Here is a 19,460-nt window from a genome sequence, read left to right as displayed (position 1 = left end):
AGGAAAGACCAAAGTGCATTCTAAGCAGTGGACACACAAGTGTTAGGGCCCTAAGTGGGTCCTGGGGCTGGGGCCAAGGGGTGGAAGGCGGGAGAGTGGCAGGACATGAAATCAGGGGACAGCGAGGGCAGTGGGTGGACAGGGCAGATCATTACAGTCTTATAAGTCATGGGGTTTTTTTCTCCCCCTATGTCAGGGTTTTGAGCTGTGGGGAGACTTGAAAGGACCACTCTGGCTGCTGTACTGAATCCCAACTGTGGGAGGCATAGCTGAACGCTGGGAGACTCTGCTTAGAGGACCACTGTGACACTCCCAGAGGAGAAAGGCCAGTTGGCCTGGACCAGGTTGCCAGTGGTAAGATGGTGAGACGTGGGCAGATTCTGGATAGAGTTTCAATGTGTCCTGTTTGTTTTACACATGAAAAATATGTGTATGGAATACTTATTCAATCATTCAACAAGTAGCTATTGAGTAACTACTCTATGTCAGGCACAATTCTAAGCATTTGGGATACATCAGTAAACAAAACAGAAATCCCTGCCTTGATGGAACTTACATTCTCGTGGATGAGACATTAAAAAGTAAATATAGTAATAGGGCTAGAAGAAACTGGGAGTACTGGCCAGGGTGAGGCGTGGTGACTGTAGTTATAAATAAGATTGTCAGGAAGGCCTAGTTGACAATGCATTTGATGTTTGGAGGAAGTTAAAGTAAAGAAAAAAAAAATCCACAAACTGGCAAATGTAAGCTCTTTCAGAGTTGGAGATTGAGTTTTAAACATCTTTTAAAGCCCCTCAATGCCTGGCATATAAAAAGTGATCAAGAAGTAGTTTTAATAGATCGATACACATTTAAGGCACAATTTTAAGACACCCAGTAAGACCTAATACTATAGGAATAAAGAGACATCTATATATCAAATATATCTAAAAGAAATGTGGACTAATTTAGTCCATTTACAGAACTAGCTGGGTCAGGGTGTTACATAGGAATTATACTACAGGGAGTATTTAAATGATAAGAAATCCTTTGGTGGTCAGAGAGGAAGGATACTCAGCAATAAAATTCCACAGAAAGGCCTCAGAAGGAGTGAAGTGTGCCTCTGTGGATGTATTAGAATATTTTAACTGTTTTAAACTTGAGGTTACTTCTAGAATTAAATTGGAATAAAAATTAGGATGTGTATAATTTATTTTATATATATATATATAATATATTATAATTTATTAATCCAAAAGGCTTAAGAAAACTTTGCAGATGGAATAATGGTTAATAATTGAAACAGTCACCATTTTCCTTAACATCAATCTTTTCCTAGGACAAGAACTAACTTTTTTTTCCATTAGTGAAAAGTGCCACTTCAAATTATTCATGTTTCTTAAAAGATTTTCATTGTTGGCTGAATCTGACCCATTTTTTAAGCTAAACTGCAAACAAAAAACTAGCACACAGTACGTGTGGTATACAGGTAAACTACTCAGCAGTTGAAGAAGACTGTACCGTAAGAACTTTTGCTCCAGATTAGGTAGCAAACGCTGAACCATGTGACAAGTATGTGCTCTCATTAAAAAGAGATTAGGATCCTAATCAACAATGCTGGACCTACATCACAGGATGGCACCTAACTCTAATCTGGACATTTATCCTAGTGCTTGTCATGTGCTTTGACTTTTCAGTGGCCACGAAGTTATACTGTATACTGTACATACAATCTTAGCCTCAAGGAGAAAAAAAACAACAAATGGCAAAATGCTAATCTCTACTACGATATATCTCAGGGCCGTGAGAAGGTCAGCCATTAAAAGAACCAAAATATTTAGCTTCATGGCGCCAGATTCACTGAAGTAGCTTTTTATTTCCTCGTTAAGTCTCACACAAGGATTTCTGAAAACTTGCTAATCTATCAGATAGAATAGTGAGCTGCTGCTGACCCTGAAGACGGAGGAAGGTCACAAGCCTGAGAATATGGACAGCCTCCAAAAGCGGAGAAGCCAGCAGGGAAACAGGGGCCGCGGCCTCACAACCACACGGAACTGAAAACTCCCCCAAACCCGAATGAGCCTGGAAGCAGCAAGAACTCAGGCTGACTGACACGTCGGTTTTGACCTTGTGAGACCTGGGGAGAGAAACCAGCTGAGCTCACACACTTCCCACAGAACAAGGAGACGGTAAATGTGTGATGTTTTAAGCCACTACATTTCTGGTAATCTGTCACAGCAGCAATAGGAATCTTAGGCACCCCCAGCTAGAGACGACTAGACTGAAAGGGAGAGATTAATTAACTCTTCCATGTTCACACAGCTACCACGTAACTGAGCTGCAACTCAGATCCCGGCAGTCTGACCTCAAGAGCACATGACCTGATCGGTGCACTCCAACAAAGCTTGCCGTTACTAGCATCGTTATTACACAGCCCCTAGCACACTGTCTCAGACGTGTAAATATTTAAGAAATGTTTCTTGAGTCAACAAATAAACAAGCAAAATTGGTGAGTAGTCGGGGGTCGGAATCTTCATTCATTTACAATCAATTATAGCTTCTTAGGTCCTGGGGAGTATGTGGGGAACAGCATATTAATAAAAGCCTACAAGAGTGTCAGGTCACAAAATGTTTCATACAACATGTAAGAATAAACGAAACATGAACTATATTTCTTTCTAAATACGCATTCACAGAAGAATGGGAAAAATAATCATAAAACGCCAGCTACCCTGGATTAGCCTGAATCTTACCCCCGCATTTCATTCCTCAGGGGTGGAATTGCTTCTTTAGAGTGACGAGAAGTCTATATACATAATGATATCTTACGATTAATGGAATTGGTATTTTTCCACGTAAAAGGAGAGGTTATATTTTTACAGCTCTCTTGCAACCCTTGCCCGTGACAACTTTCTCAGAAGCCTCACGCAAATTTCTCAAAGGGCAGGATGATGAAGTGACTAATAAAAATTAATAAATTACAGCCTATTCTTAGATGCTATTAATGAAACTACAAATCTTATCATTCTGATTAGCTTCTGCAAGATGCAGAGGTGTGTTTATTGCCAAATTAGCTGGTATCTACACTGACACTCCCACTCCCAGAAGGAACCCACATGTTAAAGCAAAGGCAAAGGGCACAGAACAAAGAGTTAGGTGATACTTCACATTTCAGTCCTACAGCCAAAAACTAACTCTCCATGAGACCTAAGTAGTAGATCAGCATATCTTTTCTGTGGGCATCCACTGAGGGCTGAATGCCTGTCAGTGGGGATGAAGACATAGATTAAAAATATAACAAGCGGGCTTCCCTGGTGGCGCAGTGGTTGAGAGTCTGCCTGCCGATGCAGGGGACACGGGTTTGTGCCCCGGTCCGGGAAGATCCCACATGCCGCGAAGCGGCTGGGCCCGTGAGCCACGTCCGCTGGGCCTGCGCATCCAGAGCCTGTGCTCCGCAATGGGAGAGGCCACAGCAGTGAGAGGCCTGCGTACCGCAAAAAAAAAAAAAAAAAAAAAAAAAAAAATATCTATCTATATATATATATATAAAACAAGCATGTAAAATATTCTATCTAAATATCAAAACTAAGAGCTCACATCTAGGCTAAATGTTAGACACAAGCATGTAACAGCTGAAGAACCTGTTTATAATGTGGGAATGTCTGTACACAGGAGCATGGGAAAAACCGTCACAGCATATAGGAGGGAGAGCCTCCCACAATGATGCTAATCTTCAACAGTATTGGCAATATCCCAGCCAATAAAACTTGCTTTCTCCATAAATCTAGTGCTATATTAAGCAAGCAAAGTACAGTAAATATGTAGTTTCAGTGCAAATCATACCACTACTATTCTATCCACCCTCCACTACTGATCCAGCTGACACTTGTGCTCAGCTGTAAATGGACTGGATTGGTTTAAGTCACAGGACACCAAACCATCAAGCCCAGAGTTATTTAAGACTGTTCTGGATGTCTTCTCCTTCCCCTTAAGTCTTCAAATTATTTATGGACTCAGTGTAAAACTTGACTATGTCCATGGGCTCAGCAAAGCAGGGGTTCAGGACATAGCTTAACTCAGTTCAGGTAGAGATGCAGGTGTCTAGCAAGCTCATCACTTGGCATCCCTTCAAACTGATATTCTTTACACAAATTGTCAATATTTTATATGAGTTGATTCTACTGATACAAGTTGTTTTACTTTTTTTAAATAACTCATTTGTTGGCTGTTCTCTCTTTCCCTCTTCCAGCTCAATCTAAACAAGACCTCCTCACAAAAGCATTCATGAAAAATGCAGAATTTACTGAGGATTTCACTCGGCTTGCAATAGTTTGTTCCAAAAATCCCCAACAGACATTATCTTCTTGGACTTGGAGCTGCTGGGTCTCTCTTTTTCCTCTTCAAGCCCATAATCTTCATGCTTTACTGTCTGTACTATGAGGATAATGAAAATAAAAAAAACACAGACAATAACAGGTACTATCAACAATGTAGAGAAATTAAAACTTCCATTCATTGTTGATGAAAACATAAAATAGTACAACTACTTTGGAAAACTGTTCTTTAAAATGTTAAAGTCACCATTTGACTCAGCAATTCCACTCCTAAGTAGATACCCAAGAGAAATTAATACATATGTCCACACAAGAGCTTGTACATAAATGTTCATAGCAGCATTATTCCTATTAGCCAACAGGTGAAAACAACCCAAATGTCCATCAATGGATGAGTGGATAAATACGATGTAGTATAGTCATACAGTAGACTATTACCCAGCCATAAAGGGAGTGAAGTACTGATGTATGTTCCAGCATGGATGAACCTTGAAATTTATGCTAAGTGAAAGCAGACAGTCACAAAAGACCACATATTGTGTGATTCCATTGATAAGAAATGGCCATGATAGGAAATCTATATAGGTGGAAAGTAGATTAGTGTTTCTCTAGGGCTGGTAGCAGTGGAGGGGGGAAGTGGGGAAGGAATGGGGAGTGCCTACTAATGGCCTTGGAGTTTCTTTTCAGAGCGATAAGACTGTTCTAAAACCAGACAGTAGTGATGACTGCCCTCTATGAATACACAAAAACCACTGAATTGTACACTTTAAAAGGGTCAACCTTATGGTGTGTAAATTGTATCTCAATAAATAAGGAAATTCTGTTGGCTCTAAAATCCAGTGTAGGAAAAAGTTAGATGAGAACTTTCAGTTAAAGATGAGTTTATCTACTAAGTGGGAAGGAAATCCCAAAAAGAAGGGATATATGTATATGTATGAGTCATTTCGCTGTACAGCAGAAAGTGACACAGCAGTGTAAAGCAGCTATACTCCAATAAAAATAAAATAAAATAAATAAGCTACAAGGATATATTGCACAGCACAGGGAATATAGCCAATATTTTATAATAACTTGGAGTATAATCTATAAAAATTTGGAATCACTATGTGGTACACATGAAACTAATATAATTTCGTGAATCAAAGGTACCTCAATTTTAAAAAGTAGACACATTTTAAAAAAAGAAACGAAATGGTCAAACTGTTTTCCAAAGTGCTGTACCATTTTTACATTCATACTAGCAGTGTGTGAGAGCTCTAATTCCTTTATATCATCACCAACAGTTGTATGGTCAGTCTTAACTTTAGTCATTCTGATAATGTGTAAGTGGTAGCGCATGGTGGTTTTAACTTGTACTTACCTAATGACTAATGATGTTGAATAGATTTTCATGTGTTTAAAAAAAAAAAGTATATATAGTAAAAAGTGAAATGTACTTCCAGAAACATGTACCCATCCACATATAATATTTTTAAACAATCACCTCAATAATAATACATATCAGTCATTTACCATGTACCAAAAAAAATGAGTTTATCTACTTTTCCTCTTAATAACTCACTAAAATGACAAGAATTTAAGGTATAAGCCAACAATCAAGGATAAAGAGAACACAGTTGAAAAGACAAGGTAGATAGAAGATTTCAGTAAGTTTACATACACACATATTCACACAGGTACCTCAAGACCAGTTGTTCTAATGCAGAATAACTTTGCTCAGTCATGACCTCTCTTCCCAAATTTGCATAATCCCACTCACTACCTAATACCATTTCACCACAGTGTCAAAGGTCATTAAGAGGAAAATATTTATATGTGTACTCAGCAAACAAACGATCATCTAGTTATCAGGATCTACACTCTTAGAGATTATAGGGGATTATAAACAAGAATGAGGCTTTTCCTGTCACATGGATCTGGATGGAAGCAGAACCAAACTGGAATATTATCAAAATGTATGAACTCATGTGTGGAAGCCTGGGTTTCCTGGCACCACATTTCTCATTTATTCCAGTGGAGGGTTCACACATCTGACTGACTGGCAGCTGGGACAGATATGCAAATGGCAATGCTTTCTGCTCTGAGTTTAGGTCTTGACCCAGAAAAAATGCATAATTTATATATTTGACTTTGCTTATAGAAAACGTAAAAGGCATATACTGAAAATGGAAAGGGCTTAAACTTGGAGTTTAACATAATGATTCTCTTTTTCATAGAAACAAATTTGTGAGGGTTGAATAATTTTGAAAGAAAAGGAACTCAGTAAGAAGGAATGAACCTAGGGAAGGAGATATTTCATACGCTTCCTCTGGAGCTCACACTACCCAAGGAGTAATGACTTAAGAACTAGTATTATAACTAGCCAACATCTGCATAGTACTTTAAAATTTGCAAGGCAAAACCACTCAGCTAACGTCAAACAGTACAAGTGGCATTATGATATATATCAATAGAATAGATAAAAGACAGCCTTAACTCAAACTTATCTGGTGAATACCTCATGTAATGAAGAAAACCAGCACAAGGCCCAAGCGCAAGTCAGTGTATGAAATTAGAGTTCTTTACAATTAGGCACTGTACTGATTAAAATGGCATTACTAGGGTGGTTTTCTTAAGAAAAACAGATGCTGTCTAAATTATCAAATGCTCATAAGCTAAAATTCACAGGTACTTAACTCTCACATATTTTTGAACAGCTGCTATTGTAAAATTCTATCCCATTTAAAATCAAGGATGCTGGGGGGAGGCAAAGGAGAATGTCCATTTACAGAGACGAACTGATCACATATTCTTCCCAAGACCCCACTAAAATGACAGTAAAATGATGTTTAAAAAGAATAAGCGCCCGCAAGCCAAAAAAGTACAGCAGAGAAGACATAAGGGGATGAGATTTCAAAGCCATTCGGAAGTGAATGCAAGTGACTGAAAACAGACAGGCTGTTTGAAAGCCCGTCAGGCTCCAGGGAGCTTCCACCACCCCGAGCACCCAGGCAAGCGTGCCGGCAGGCAGGAGTGCTGAAGTTTAGGCTCTTCATAATGTCAGTGTATTCTTGGACATCTGAGATAGCTAAGGGCTGGAGCAAGGAACACAGTTGAAAATGTAAAGATTAGTGAAAATGTGCTAAGAGCTAACGGGTCCATTAGCTTACTTCCCGCCTCCCTCCCACTCCTGCTCTAGAGGAACTCAATGGGTGAAGAGAAAAATATGTCCACACATTGACATCTGTGGGTCCCCAATGAAACAGCTAGATTTCTCTATATTCCCACCATCTAATCTTCCTGAAGTGAGGTATACCAGTAGACAAGCCCACCGGCCCACATACAAAATGTTATTCCTAAATCACAGCAGCCAAAGATCCTCATACGTTTGAGTAAAGAGATACAAAAAGAAATATAAGGGGGAGAAAACCAAACCCAAAACAAACAAGCACATACCACCAAAAGCCTTATTTGTATCTCAGAAAGAATAAGAATAGAATGCTATAAAACAGAGTACTTTGAAACAGAGCATAAATATGTTGGCTATTAAAATCGAAAAGCTAAAATTTAAACAAACAAGGTTGGAAAATAAAGTTGACTAAATTTCACAGAGAACAGAATTAAAAGAAAATTATCAAACCTCTAAAGGCACAATAAAAGATAAGACAGGTACATTTCCAAGGCCAAAAGACAGTATTTTCCAGGTTGAAGGGATCTGCTGAGTGTCCAACACAATAGATGAGAAGGGACTGCAGGGAACAGCAGGTCCAGGAAGACTGGTGTGGGAGGCTCAGGGTGACACCTACTACTGGGGAAGAAGAAGCAAAAGGGCCAAAGAGGAATCGCCCCAGAAATAAAGAATTGATAAATTATTTGATGTGTTGAAAAAAAATAGGTAATGGTGGATTTGTTGGAGCAATTTGAAAAAAATTGCAGATTTTCATTCACATAATTTTCTATAAACCTAAGACAAATATTAACATCAGGCAATGCACTTCACACAGGCACACACCCTCACAGTCTTAACAAGGTAAAAATCAATTATGAATTCAGCTAAAATTATGATAGAACGATACTGGAGTAAGTAACAATGTAATAGCTAATTCCGCATATTTCGTAAGTGGAGGCAATGAGATAATGTCTGAAAGTGAGAGATCAAGATAAAACATTATATTATCAAATGGAAGCAAATACCAAAAGAACAGCTAGGTAAGTGAAAACTGATTTGCTCTGGGGAAGAAAATTAAGGGCTGCCAAAGGGTGTGTAGGGGTTTTCTATAAAAATCTTTCAATTTTATTTGATTTTTTAATAAAACCGTATGTGTGTATTAGTTTGACAAAAATATTTCTTTAAATAAAGGAAAATACGTCAAAAGCAATGATGATGAATTTTACTGAGTAATAAAACCACTTAACAATGTGCCACTTCAGTATCTGATTAATAATGTTACTGACAAACCACCAAACCCAATTGTATTATATTAACCACCCATTCCCCCCACCTTCCTGAACACACACTCTATGCTCACTGCTAAAATCACGTACCTCTGTTTTCCAAACACCTTTGCTCCTGTAATCCTTTCTTCCTAAAATGAACACCATCTGTGGTAATTCTACCAGCCCTCCAAAGCCCAGTTCAAGTACTAATTCCTTCTTCCATAAACCCTCCTTATCATCTGACTTAGAAATGATTCCTCGCTGTCAACCCCACTTTATTCTGTGTATCCTGGCTCTCTGTGTACATGTTCTAGTTCCCTCCTAAAACTGTAAGCTCACTGTTGGCAGGACAGTATCCTACTTTTCTATGTGATCAATAAAATACCAAACAGTGTCTTCACCTCAATTTAATAATTGAAAAATTTCCAATCACTGATTTAATATAAAAAAAGTCCTGGGGCTTCCCTGGTGGCGCAGTGGTTGAGAGTCCGTCTGCCGATGCAGGGGACACGGGTTCGTGCCCCGGTCCGGGAAGATCCCACATGCCACGGAGCGGCTGGGCCCGTGAGCCATGGCCACTGAGCCTGCGCGTCCGGAGCCTGTGCTCCGCAATGGGAGAGGCCACAACAGTGAGAGGCCCGCATACTGCAAAAGAAAAAAAAAAAAAAAAGTCCTGTACTATATATAACAGGCCATATTTGCAGGCTTATGCTTTCATTAAAATTATATAAAATATTGTTTAAAATAAAAATTGATAACTGGTAGCCATTCCAAAAACATTCCCAAATGAATTTCTGGAAGGTATGGTCCATATTGTGTGATTTACCAGCTCAACCAACAATCAAAAGTTCAAGTAGTTTCAATTAACTTGGGCAAGAATTTTGAAATCTTCATTTCACTCCAAACTGGAACTCATTTTGTCCCTTTACTTCCTCCTCCTTAATCATTAGGCAGGTAGGTGCACTTATTCTTCTGTAATTTTTTTTTAAGAGACAGGGAAGTTAGGATACAGAAAGGATAAAGAAATCAATTTTAAGGTTAAAAGTGGAAAACTTGAGGGAAATCACACTAAATGGTTTGTCTTCATTTAACTAAGAAACCAAGGGGTGGAAGCAAGGGTTGAGGATAAATTGGGACATAAGCACAGGGAAGGAAGACTGCATTAGAACTATGGATGCCTGTGTCTCATCTCTAGAGATGATGATTTAATTGGCGTAGCATGTAATGATCTCTGGGACTTTTCAAAGCTTCCCAGATAATTCTTCTGGGCTTCCACAGTTGAGAAGCACTAACTTAACATTTATTAAACATATATGACTGACACTGTTTTAAGTGCTTTAATGGATAAACTCAGTATCCACAACAAACTCAGGAAGTAAACACTACTATGAACAAACTACTACAACAGGGAAACTAAGTGTGGTGGTTTCACAATGTCCACAAAGTCTGACACTTCATCCTTCAAAAGATGGTGCCTAATTCCTCTCCTCTTGAATATGGGCCAGATTAAGGACTCGCTCCTAATGAATAGAATGTGGGACAAATGATGCTATTTGACTTCTGGGGCTAGGTCATTGAAAAGATAGCCTCCATCTCTCTTGATGTGCTCACTCTGGGGGAAGCCAGAGACATGTTATGAGAACACTCAAGCAGCCATCAGGAGAGGCCCATAGAGAAAGGAACTGAGGCTTCTCACCAAGAGCCAGCTCTAAATTGCCAGCCATGTGAATGAACCACCCTAGAAGCAGATCTCCCAGCCCCAGTCAAGCCTTCAGATAATTGCAGCCCTTTGACAACTCTTGAAAGCAACTCCCTGACAGACTCTGAACCAGTGCTGCCTAACTAAACCACACCTGAATTCCTAGCCCACAGAAACTATGACAGAAAATACATGTTTAGAGTAGTTTTAAGAAAACTGTTATGTAACAATAGATACCTAATATACTAAGGCACAGAAAAGTTAAGTAGCCTGTCCATACCAATGCAGCGGGCAGTGGGCAAACAGATTTGTAACTAGTCAGAATGGACCCAGAGCCTAGGCTCTAAGCCATATGCTGTAATTTCTTTCTTCAAAATGAAGATTATCCTATCTGTACCTCATTAGAGTTGATGCTGGGATCAAAAGAGGTTATATAAATAAAATATCTTCTAGGTATTATGCAGTGAGGAGTCACTAGCACCTATTATCACTAAAAGGAATAAATTCTTAAAGAGAATCAATATTAAAATACAAACAAAAATACAGAAAATTATCTATACAAAAAATGAAAACACAGCCCAGTAACATTTTTTCCCACAGCTTATCATTTGTTTTTGTTTTTGTTTTTTGCGGTATGCGGGCCTCTCACTGTTGTGGCCTCTCCCGTTGTGGAGCACAGGCTCCGGACATGCAGGCTCAGCGGCCATGGCTCACGGGCCCAGCCGCTCCGTGGCATGTGGGATCTTCCCGGACCGGGGCACGAACCCATGTCCCCTGCATCGGCAGGCGGACTCTCAACCACTGCGCCACCAGGGAAGCCCCTATCGTTTGTTTTAAACTCATTCCTTACTCCTAGCTCTGCTAGTCATCTTTAAAGATTTCCAAGAAAAAAACATCAATTCTGTAGTCATGATTTCTATTCCAGAGACCACCTAGTTAGCATCCACTGTAGGCATTTTACTAATTAATTTTTAATCGTACATATACCAAACTGTGATAAGTTTTTATTTTTTATTTTATTTATTTTTTTTTTTTGCGGCATGCGGGCCTCTCACTGTTGTGGCCTCTCCCGTTGCGGTGGAGCACAGGCTCCGGATGCGCAGGCCCAGCGGCCATGGCTCACGGGCCCAGCCGCTCCGCGGCATATGGGATCCTCCCAGACCGGGGCACGAACCCGCATCCCCTGCATCGGCAGGCGGACTCCCAACCACTGCGCCACCAGGGAGGCCCATAAGTTTTTAAAAGTAGTGTTATGGACTGAATTTCATCCCTACAAAATTCACAGGCTGAAGCCCTAACCCCGAACGTGACTGTATGTAGAGGCGGGGCTTTTACAAAGGTAATTAAGGTTGCGTGAGGTCATACAGCTGAGGCTCTAATCCAAAAGAACTGATGTCCTTACAAGAAGGGGAAGAGGCAGGAGAGCACACACACAGGAAAGGCCATGGGAGGCCACAGTGAGAAGGCACCACTTGCAAGCTCAGGAGAGCTCCAAGAACTACCCTGGCCAGCACCTTGATGTTGGACTTCCAGTCTCCAGAACTGTGAGAAAATACATTTCTGTTGGTTAAGTCTCCCAGTCTGTGGTATTCTTTTATGGCAGTCTGAGCTGACTTATAGGCAGAGTATGATGGAAAAAGCTTGGGCTTCGGAGTGAGGCAGATCCTAGCTCTGCACGTTCTAGCTGCTTGCTCTTTGGTAAGTAACTTACCCTCCCCAAACTTCACTTTTCTTACCTATGAAATATTTGTAGGAGTAGCTGTAATGGAGTTTGGAAGGCACACATATGTAAAGCCTCTAGCCAAAATCTTGGCACAGAAAAGGTACTTAAATCATGATGAAAGGTATATAAAATCCCCTTGCTCTCATCAGTTTACAGCTACAATGTTGTCCACACATAAGTGATGCTCAGGATTCTAAGTATGAACACGATGAAGTCTACAAAGATGACTATAAAGTTCACATCTTCAGCCTTGCTACCCCTCTCCCAAGCACTGATGTTCATTTTATTCACTTAAAATGAGCTCCTCATCATGGCCCCATAATCTTCCCTTCTTGACTTCCATTATTGTTATTAATAGACCAATTACCAAGATGCCACATCAGGATCTCTCCTCTTTCTTCAAGAACAACAGCTGGACCTCTGAGATAGGAGACAGACAATAAAGTCCCCACAAAGAGATCATCAGATCCTACCAAGCATCTGAGCCTTTGGGCTAAGTCCCAAATTCACCTGAAGGTAATAGCATCTGAGCCTTTGGGCTAAGTCCCAAATTCACCTGAAGGTAGAGAAGGAGCATTAGTCAGTCACAGAAGGTTCCTAGAAAGTTGAAGACTGGGCTTCTTCATTTCAGGACAAAAGATCAAGTCTAACAGGCTGAAGCATTTAATAAAATGTTAAGACCCACCCTAGGTACAGATAGAAAAGATTTGAATTACTGAAGACAAAACAACGTTAGTTGCTTCAAGCCTTGTCAAAGCACAGGAGTTGGCAGGGAGCTCTCCCCAGTGCTATGTCAACCTGGCCTCAGAAATTTCCTTCCTAACTTAATTATTTCCATTCACAAAAGTTTAATAAACGCCCTCTGCTGCTGTGGCCTTCCCAGGTCCCATTTCTGTGGGCTTCACCAAAGTTATGGCCACCAGAGTCAGGCCACCACGTTACTCGTCCCACAGTTTTTCAAGTCACCTAAACTCAACACTTAGGGTTATCTTTGACTCCTTTCTTATGCTCACCCTCTAATTATCAGCTATCATGTTTCTGCTCATGTTTTCTCTCTAATTTGGTAACCTTCCTTTAAAATTCCATTACCAGTTTCTGTTTGGGATGATGAGAAAGTTCTGGTAATGGGTAGTGGTGATAGCTGTACAACATTGGGAATGTACTTAACGTCACTGAGTTGTACACTTTAAAATAGTTGAAATGATCAATTTTATATTATGTATATTTACCCCAGATTTAAAAAAATATTCCATTGCCTATTACTTATCAGATACAGGTCGTTAGGACCAAGATTTCTGCCAGTATTCTAGATAGTCCCCCTGCACCCAGCCTCTCCTCACCCAACCATCTTACACAGCACAGCCTGAAATACTGTTTCCATCATATGACTTCTTTCTTCAAGTATTTACTACTTACAGATAAATATTAGTTCCTTTAGCCTAACGTTCAAGACCCTCTACCACCTAGTCTCAACCTACTTTTTAAATTATATATTTGGCAAATTTCCTTTATCTATGGACAACTCTGTCAGACATTCCTGTCTTACGCTGACAGTGTCTTTACCCATGCCCTTTCCTCACCAAGAAGAATTTCCTCTCCATTGAGATTAATTTTAGATACCCCAGTTTTACTTTTTTCACCAAGCATTCTCTGATTACCATAATCCAGACTGGCTTCCTCCTCCCCTTGTGAACACCAGCTGAATGCACTTGCTCATCTGAAGGACTACAGAAGGTGTACAACATACATTCTACCTCCTCAATTAAACAGCACACTCCTTGAAGTCAAGAAGCTTAATCTTTTATTTCTTGGGACCATCCAGTGTATAAGTAGATGGTATTAAATAAATATTGATGGATTGATCCAACTCAAACAACAACAAGAATATTCCATGATGAGGCAGAAATATTTGTATTTACATTATAGAAGATTTTTCAATAGAGAGCATTCAAATACTGTAAAGGGATTTCTAGTTCATTCTAAATTAAATGAATCCTATCCTAAAATCATTTTATTGCTTGCCATTCATATTTATTCCCCAAACACATCTGAAATTATTAAAATAAAAAATAGATATTTTACTGGCCCACCAAGATAAGGATAAAATATCAGAAGTCATGGAATATAGCCACACTGAGACAATTATACTGGAAAGCTAAATTAAGGAAGGCAAGTTGGTACAATCAGAGATAGGTTTAACATGACAACAGAAAAGGATAATCACTGAAGATCCTTTAGAGTCTCTCTCTTAAAGATGAATTGTCTAAAGCAGGCATCTGACAGAAGCAAAAGGCTCTGGCAGAAATCAACTTTATAAAGAACTTTTTGATAACACGTGGTATGCAGATATATTGGTTTGCTAACTAAAAATATATACAGTCTCAGAGCTTTAGATACTAGACAAAGTCTAAAGTTGATAATTATCTAAAGGTGATAATTTTTTATAAAAAGGAAAGAATCTAAATGTCCATGCACACAGGGGGTCACTGTTGATCTATAAGATCAAAGGGTGATCTAGAGCTTGGGTATGCTCACAGGCGGCAGCCATGCTGTGCTTGGTGGCACTTGTGGTTTAGCTTAAATGTCTAAAAATATATTAAGTTGGGGCTCCAGAATTCCATCCTCTAAAGTATGGAAGAGATGAGCTTGAGCTGAAAAATTTTAAGTTATATTCAATTACAAATAGCTTGCTCTTTATACAGGATATAATTTGAAGGCCCACAACATTTTTTAAAAAAAAGAAATCTGGCATTGATTTGTGACAGACTATCAAAAAAACTATTTAATCTGGTGTCATAAGGATTGAAATATAAAAAGAGTGTAGTATTTACTAGGGAAACTGTATCAAAAAATTTTATTATATATTATTGTCTAACAGAAAAGAGATGAGAATATTATAACAGGCCAAGTGTAATATCTGCTTAGTGAGTCTGCAAAGAGCCTTCAACCTCTGGCTTTGGAGTGACCAGTTGCAGTGGGTACCCTCTACTGTGAGAGTACTGTGTGCAGGGTGAACCAGCAGAAGCACAGGAGCCCTACTTGTGTATTTTCTACCTGGACTATTAAAGAGAGGATTTTATTTTATAAAGGCTATACTGTCTGGCACCTAAGACATACTTTATTCCCTCTACTTAGCAGCTTACCTAACTTGTAAGTACTTCATTAGTACTTCCTTTATTGAACTTCTCAGATCTAACCTCAGAGGTTTTCAAGGAATGAGAGAATACTACCAATAAAGCAAAAATTAGTTTTTCTGCCCCATTCAGAGTTTGTTATTTGTGCACAATCACACAACCCCCAAGGCTGACTAAATAAGCAGTCTTACTTCTATTAGAATGATACCCCTTGCTTTTTCTGATGCATATCAACTTTTTTAGCCACCAAGAAAACATATCATGAACGATAATTTACAAAGAAAACCTGAATTATAACACATTACTATAATGTAAAAATTAACAAAAAAAAATAAAAGAGTGCATTCTCATTACCAAATGAAAGCTATTCTAGGAAATGTGATACACTTTTAAAATTCACAAGTATTCACAAGTAGTAGTAGTACAATAAGATAATATGATTATAGTATTATAAGTTATAATAATATATAATTATAATAGTATAAATTATAAGATATAATATTAAGAGTAACAAAGATTCTTTGTAATATTAAATATTTTGTAATAGGCACACAATATTGTAAATCTTCAACTTGCTTTTGTAGCAACTACTTTAAAATGTAACTTACTGATAAAAAAAACTTAACAGCACAGAAGAAAACCGTAACAGACAAATAGTTCTGCAATTTTTGCTTTCATATTTTATTCCTGTTTTTCAATAGAATACAACATGGCCTTCTCACTTACTCATTCTTTAGCATATTACATGTGAATAGTTATACTACTGCTTTAAAGGAATGTGGCTTTAAGTAACATCCTTCTTAATCTGGTATCTAACACTCTTATAAATACATTTTCCCATTTTCACCCTAACTTGGCAAAAACAGGGAAAGAAATGGCTTTTCAAAGCTAAATCATTTTTCTTCCTGTATTTAGGAGGGAGAACTCAATAATGATTATGTCTAAAATTAGTACCTTTAAAAATGAAGATTCTTCATTTAAAACCACTTTATAATACAATCAATGTGATACACCACATTAACAAATTTAATAAAAATCATATGATCATCTCAATAGATGCAGAAAAACCTTTTGACAAAATTCAACATCCATTTATGATAGAAATTCTCCACAAAGTGGGTATAGATGAAATGAATCTCAACATAATAAAGACTGTATACAAAAAGCCCATAACTAACATCACACTCAGTGAAAAGCTGAAAGCATTTCCTCTAAGATCAGGAACAGGACAAGGATGCACACTTTTACAACTTTTATTCAGCACAGTATTGGAAGTCCTAGTCACAGCAATCAGTCAAGAAAAAGAAATAAAAAGAATCCAAATTGGAAAGGGAGAAGTAAAGCTGTCACTATTTGCAGATGACCTGATACTATACACAGAAAAACCTAAAGATGCCACCAAAAACTACTAGAGCTCGTCAACGAATTTGGTAAAGTTTCAGGACACAAAATTAATATACAGAAATCTGTTGCATTTCTTTACACTAACAACAATCAGAAAGAGAAGTTAACAACCCCATTTACCAATGCATCAAAAAAAAAAAAATATCTAGGACTAAATCTAACTAAGGAGGTAAAAGACCTGTACTTGGAAAACTGTAAGACACTGATGAAAGAAATTGAAGATGACACAAACAGATGAAAAGATATACAGTGTTCATGGATTGGAAGAATTAATATTGTTAAAATGACTATACTACCCAAAGCAATCTAAAGATTCAAAGCAATCCCTATCAAAATACCAATGGGTGTTTTCACAGAACTAGAAGACTTCTAAATTGTATGGAAACACAAAATATCCTGAATAGCCAAAGCAATCTTGAGAAAGAAGAACAGAGTTGGAGGTATCACACTCCCTGATGTCAGACTATACTACAAAGCTATAGTCATCAAAATAGTACGGTACTGGCACAAAAACAGACATATAGATCAATGGAACAGAATAGAGAGACCAGAAACAAACCCCCACACTTATTATCAATTAATATGACAAAAGAGGCAAGGGGAAAGGACAGTATAATGGGGGAAGGACAGTTTCTTCAAGAAGTGGTGCTGGGAAAACTAGACAGCTATATGTAAAAGAATGAAACGAGACCATTTTCTCACACCATATAAAAAATAAACTCAAACTGATTAAAGACCTAAATGTAAGACCAAAACCATAAAACTCCTAGAAGAAAACACAGGCAAAACACGAACATAAATTGCAGCAGTACTGTTTTGATCTGTCTCCTAAAGCAAAGGAAACAAAAGCAAAAATAAACAACTGGGACCTAATTAAACTTAAAAACTTCAGCACAGCAAAGGAAACCATTGACAAAATGAAAAGACAACCTGTTAAATGGGACAAAATATTTGCAAAAGATATGACCAATAAGGGATTAATATCCAAAATATATAAATAGCTCATATAATTCAACATTAAGAAAACAAACCAATTAAAAAATGGCCCAAAGACCTGAATAGACATTTTTCCAAAGACATACACGTGGCCAAACAGGCATATGAAAAGATACTCAACATCGCTAATCATTAGAGAAGTGCAAATCAAAACCACAACAAGCTATCACCTCAAACCTGTCAGAATGGCCATTATCAAAAAGAACACAAATAACACATGTTGGTGAGGATGTGGAGAAAAGGGGAACCCTTGTACAGTGTTGGGGGAATGTAAATTGGTGCAGCCACTATGGAAAACAGTATGGAGGGTTCTCAAAAAACTAAAAATAGAACTACCATATGATCCAGCAATTCCACTCCTGGGTATATATCCAAAGAAAATGAAAACCCTAATTTGAAAAGATATATGCACCCCAATGTTCACAGTGGCATTATTTACAATAGCCAAAATATGGAAGCAAACTAAGTGTCCATCAATAGATGAATGGATTAGAAGATGTGGTATATATATTTAATATATACACATATACAATGGGATAGTACTCAGCCATAAAGTAAGAATGAAATTTTGCCTTGGCAGCAACGTGGATGGAACTAGAGGGTATTATGCTTAGTGAAATAAGTCAGACAGAGAAAGACAAATACTGTCTTATCACTTAAATGTGAAATCTAAAATAATAAAACAAATGAATACACATAACAAAACAGAAACAGACTCACAGATATAGAGAACATGCTAGTGGTTACCAGTGAGGAAAAGGAAGAGGGAAGGGGCAAGATAGGTTGGGGTAGGGGATTAAGACGTACAAACTACTATTTATCAAATAAATAAGCTACAAGGATATATTGTACAGCACAGGGAATATAGCCCATATTTTATAATAACTTTAAATGGAGTATAACATATAAACATTTTGAATCACTATGTTGCACACCTGAAACTAATATAATATTGCAAATGAACTATACTGCAGTGAAAAAAAGATGTTTAAGAACATTTTAAAAATCAATTTTAACTTCAGTTATGTAAAACAACTACTGTTTTAGGACTCAGCCTTGCTTATAAGAAAAGGAAAGCCCACCAGTGACCTTTCGGTCTCAAAGGTCACTAACCAAACACAATTCAATTAATTAATATTTCCTACATAGAATTTAATGCCTTAGTCTTAGTATCAATACTTCCATGGCAGTCACTAACTAGTCAGAAAAGAATTTCTTTGGTCCCAAAGCATCAGGGCTTTTCAATATTATGTTATTTACGTATTCATATGCCAATAGTCTTAGAAATTACATTTAATATAATGGTATTTCATCATCAGTTTAGCATTATTTTAGGGTAGAAGATGAAGATCTAGAGTGAAATAGCAAGATGATGGTTATGGAGAGACCACAAATATTTAAAATCCTATTTTAACATTTAGAATTTAAATATTTAATATTTAAAACCTTAGTGTTAGCTGAAAAATAAAATTGCTTTAATTCCTAGAAGGATTCAGTGTACTGACCCTGAAAGAGCTGAATGAACCGAGGCTGCAGGGCCGAGGTGATCACGCCCTCCGGCAGCTCCCTCAGGAAGAGCTTTAACAGGCTGGCCGCCGCACAGACGTCGCCATCCCTCCCGAGCTCCACGGGCACCCCACTCTCAAACTTCCATCGAAGCTGTTCCACCACCCTGACGTTGCCATTCACCCGAAAAAGGCCTTCCTGGGTGAGTCCTGGAACAGCAAAGTACATGCACAGAAAATAATAGAGGTCTCTCACAAACAGGTACAAAC

General features: G+C 38.2%; 1 protein-coding gene across 1 annotated transcript in view; it reads right to left on the bottom strand.

Moving 5' to 3' along the window:
* Positions 1 to 19,460, bottom strand: part of FAM13A (family with sequence similarity 13 member A) — a gene marked incomplete at both ends in the record, with an annotated part of 327,001 nt that overhangs the window by 270,694 nt on the left and 36,847 nt on the right. The window contains 1 exon segment of the mRNA XM_079717737.1: positions 19,191 to 19,400. Within this exon segment, the coding sequence (XP_079573863.1) occupies positions 19,191 to 19,400 (210 nt within the window).

The sequence above is a fragment of the Hyperoodon ampullatus genome (genome assembly GCF_949752795.1).
Source record: "Hyperoodon ampullatus genome assembly, chromosome: 1".
Classification (NCBI taxonomy): Eukaryota; Metazoa; Chordata; class Mammalia; order Artiodactyla; family Ziphiidae; genus Hyperoodon; species Hyperoodon ampullatus.
The sequence above is the reverse complement of the archived record's forward strand: the minus strand, read 5'-3'. Positions and strand labels throughout refer to the sequence as shown.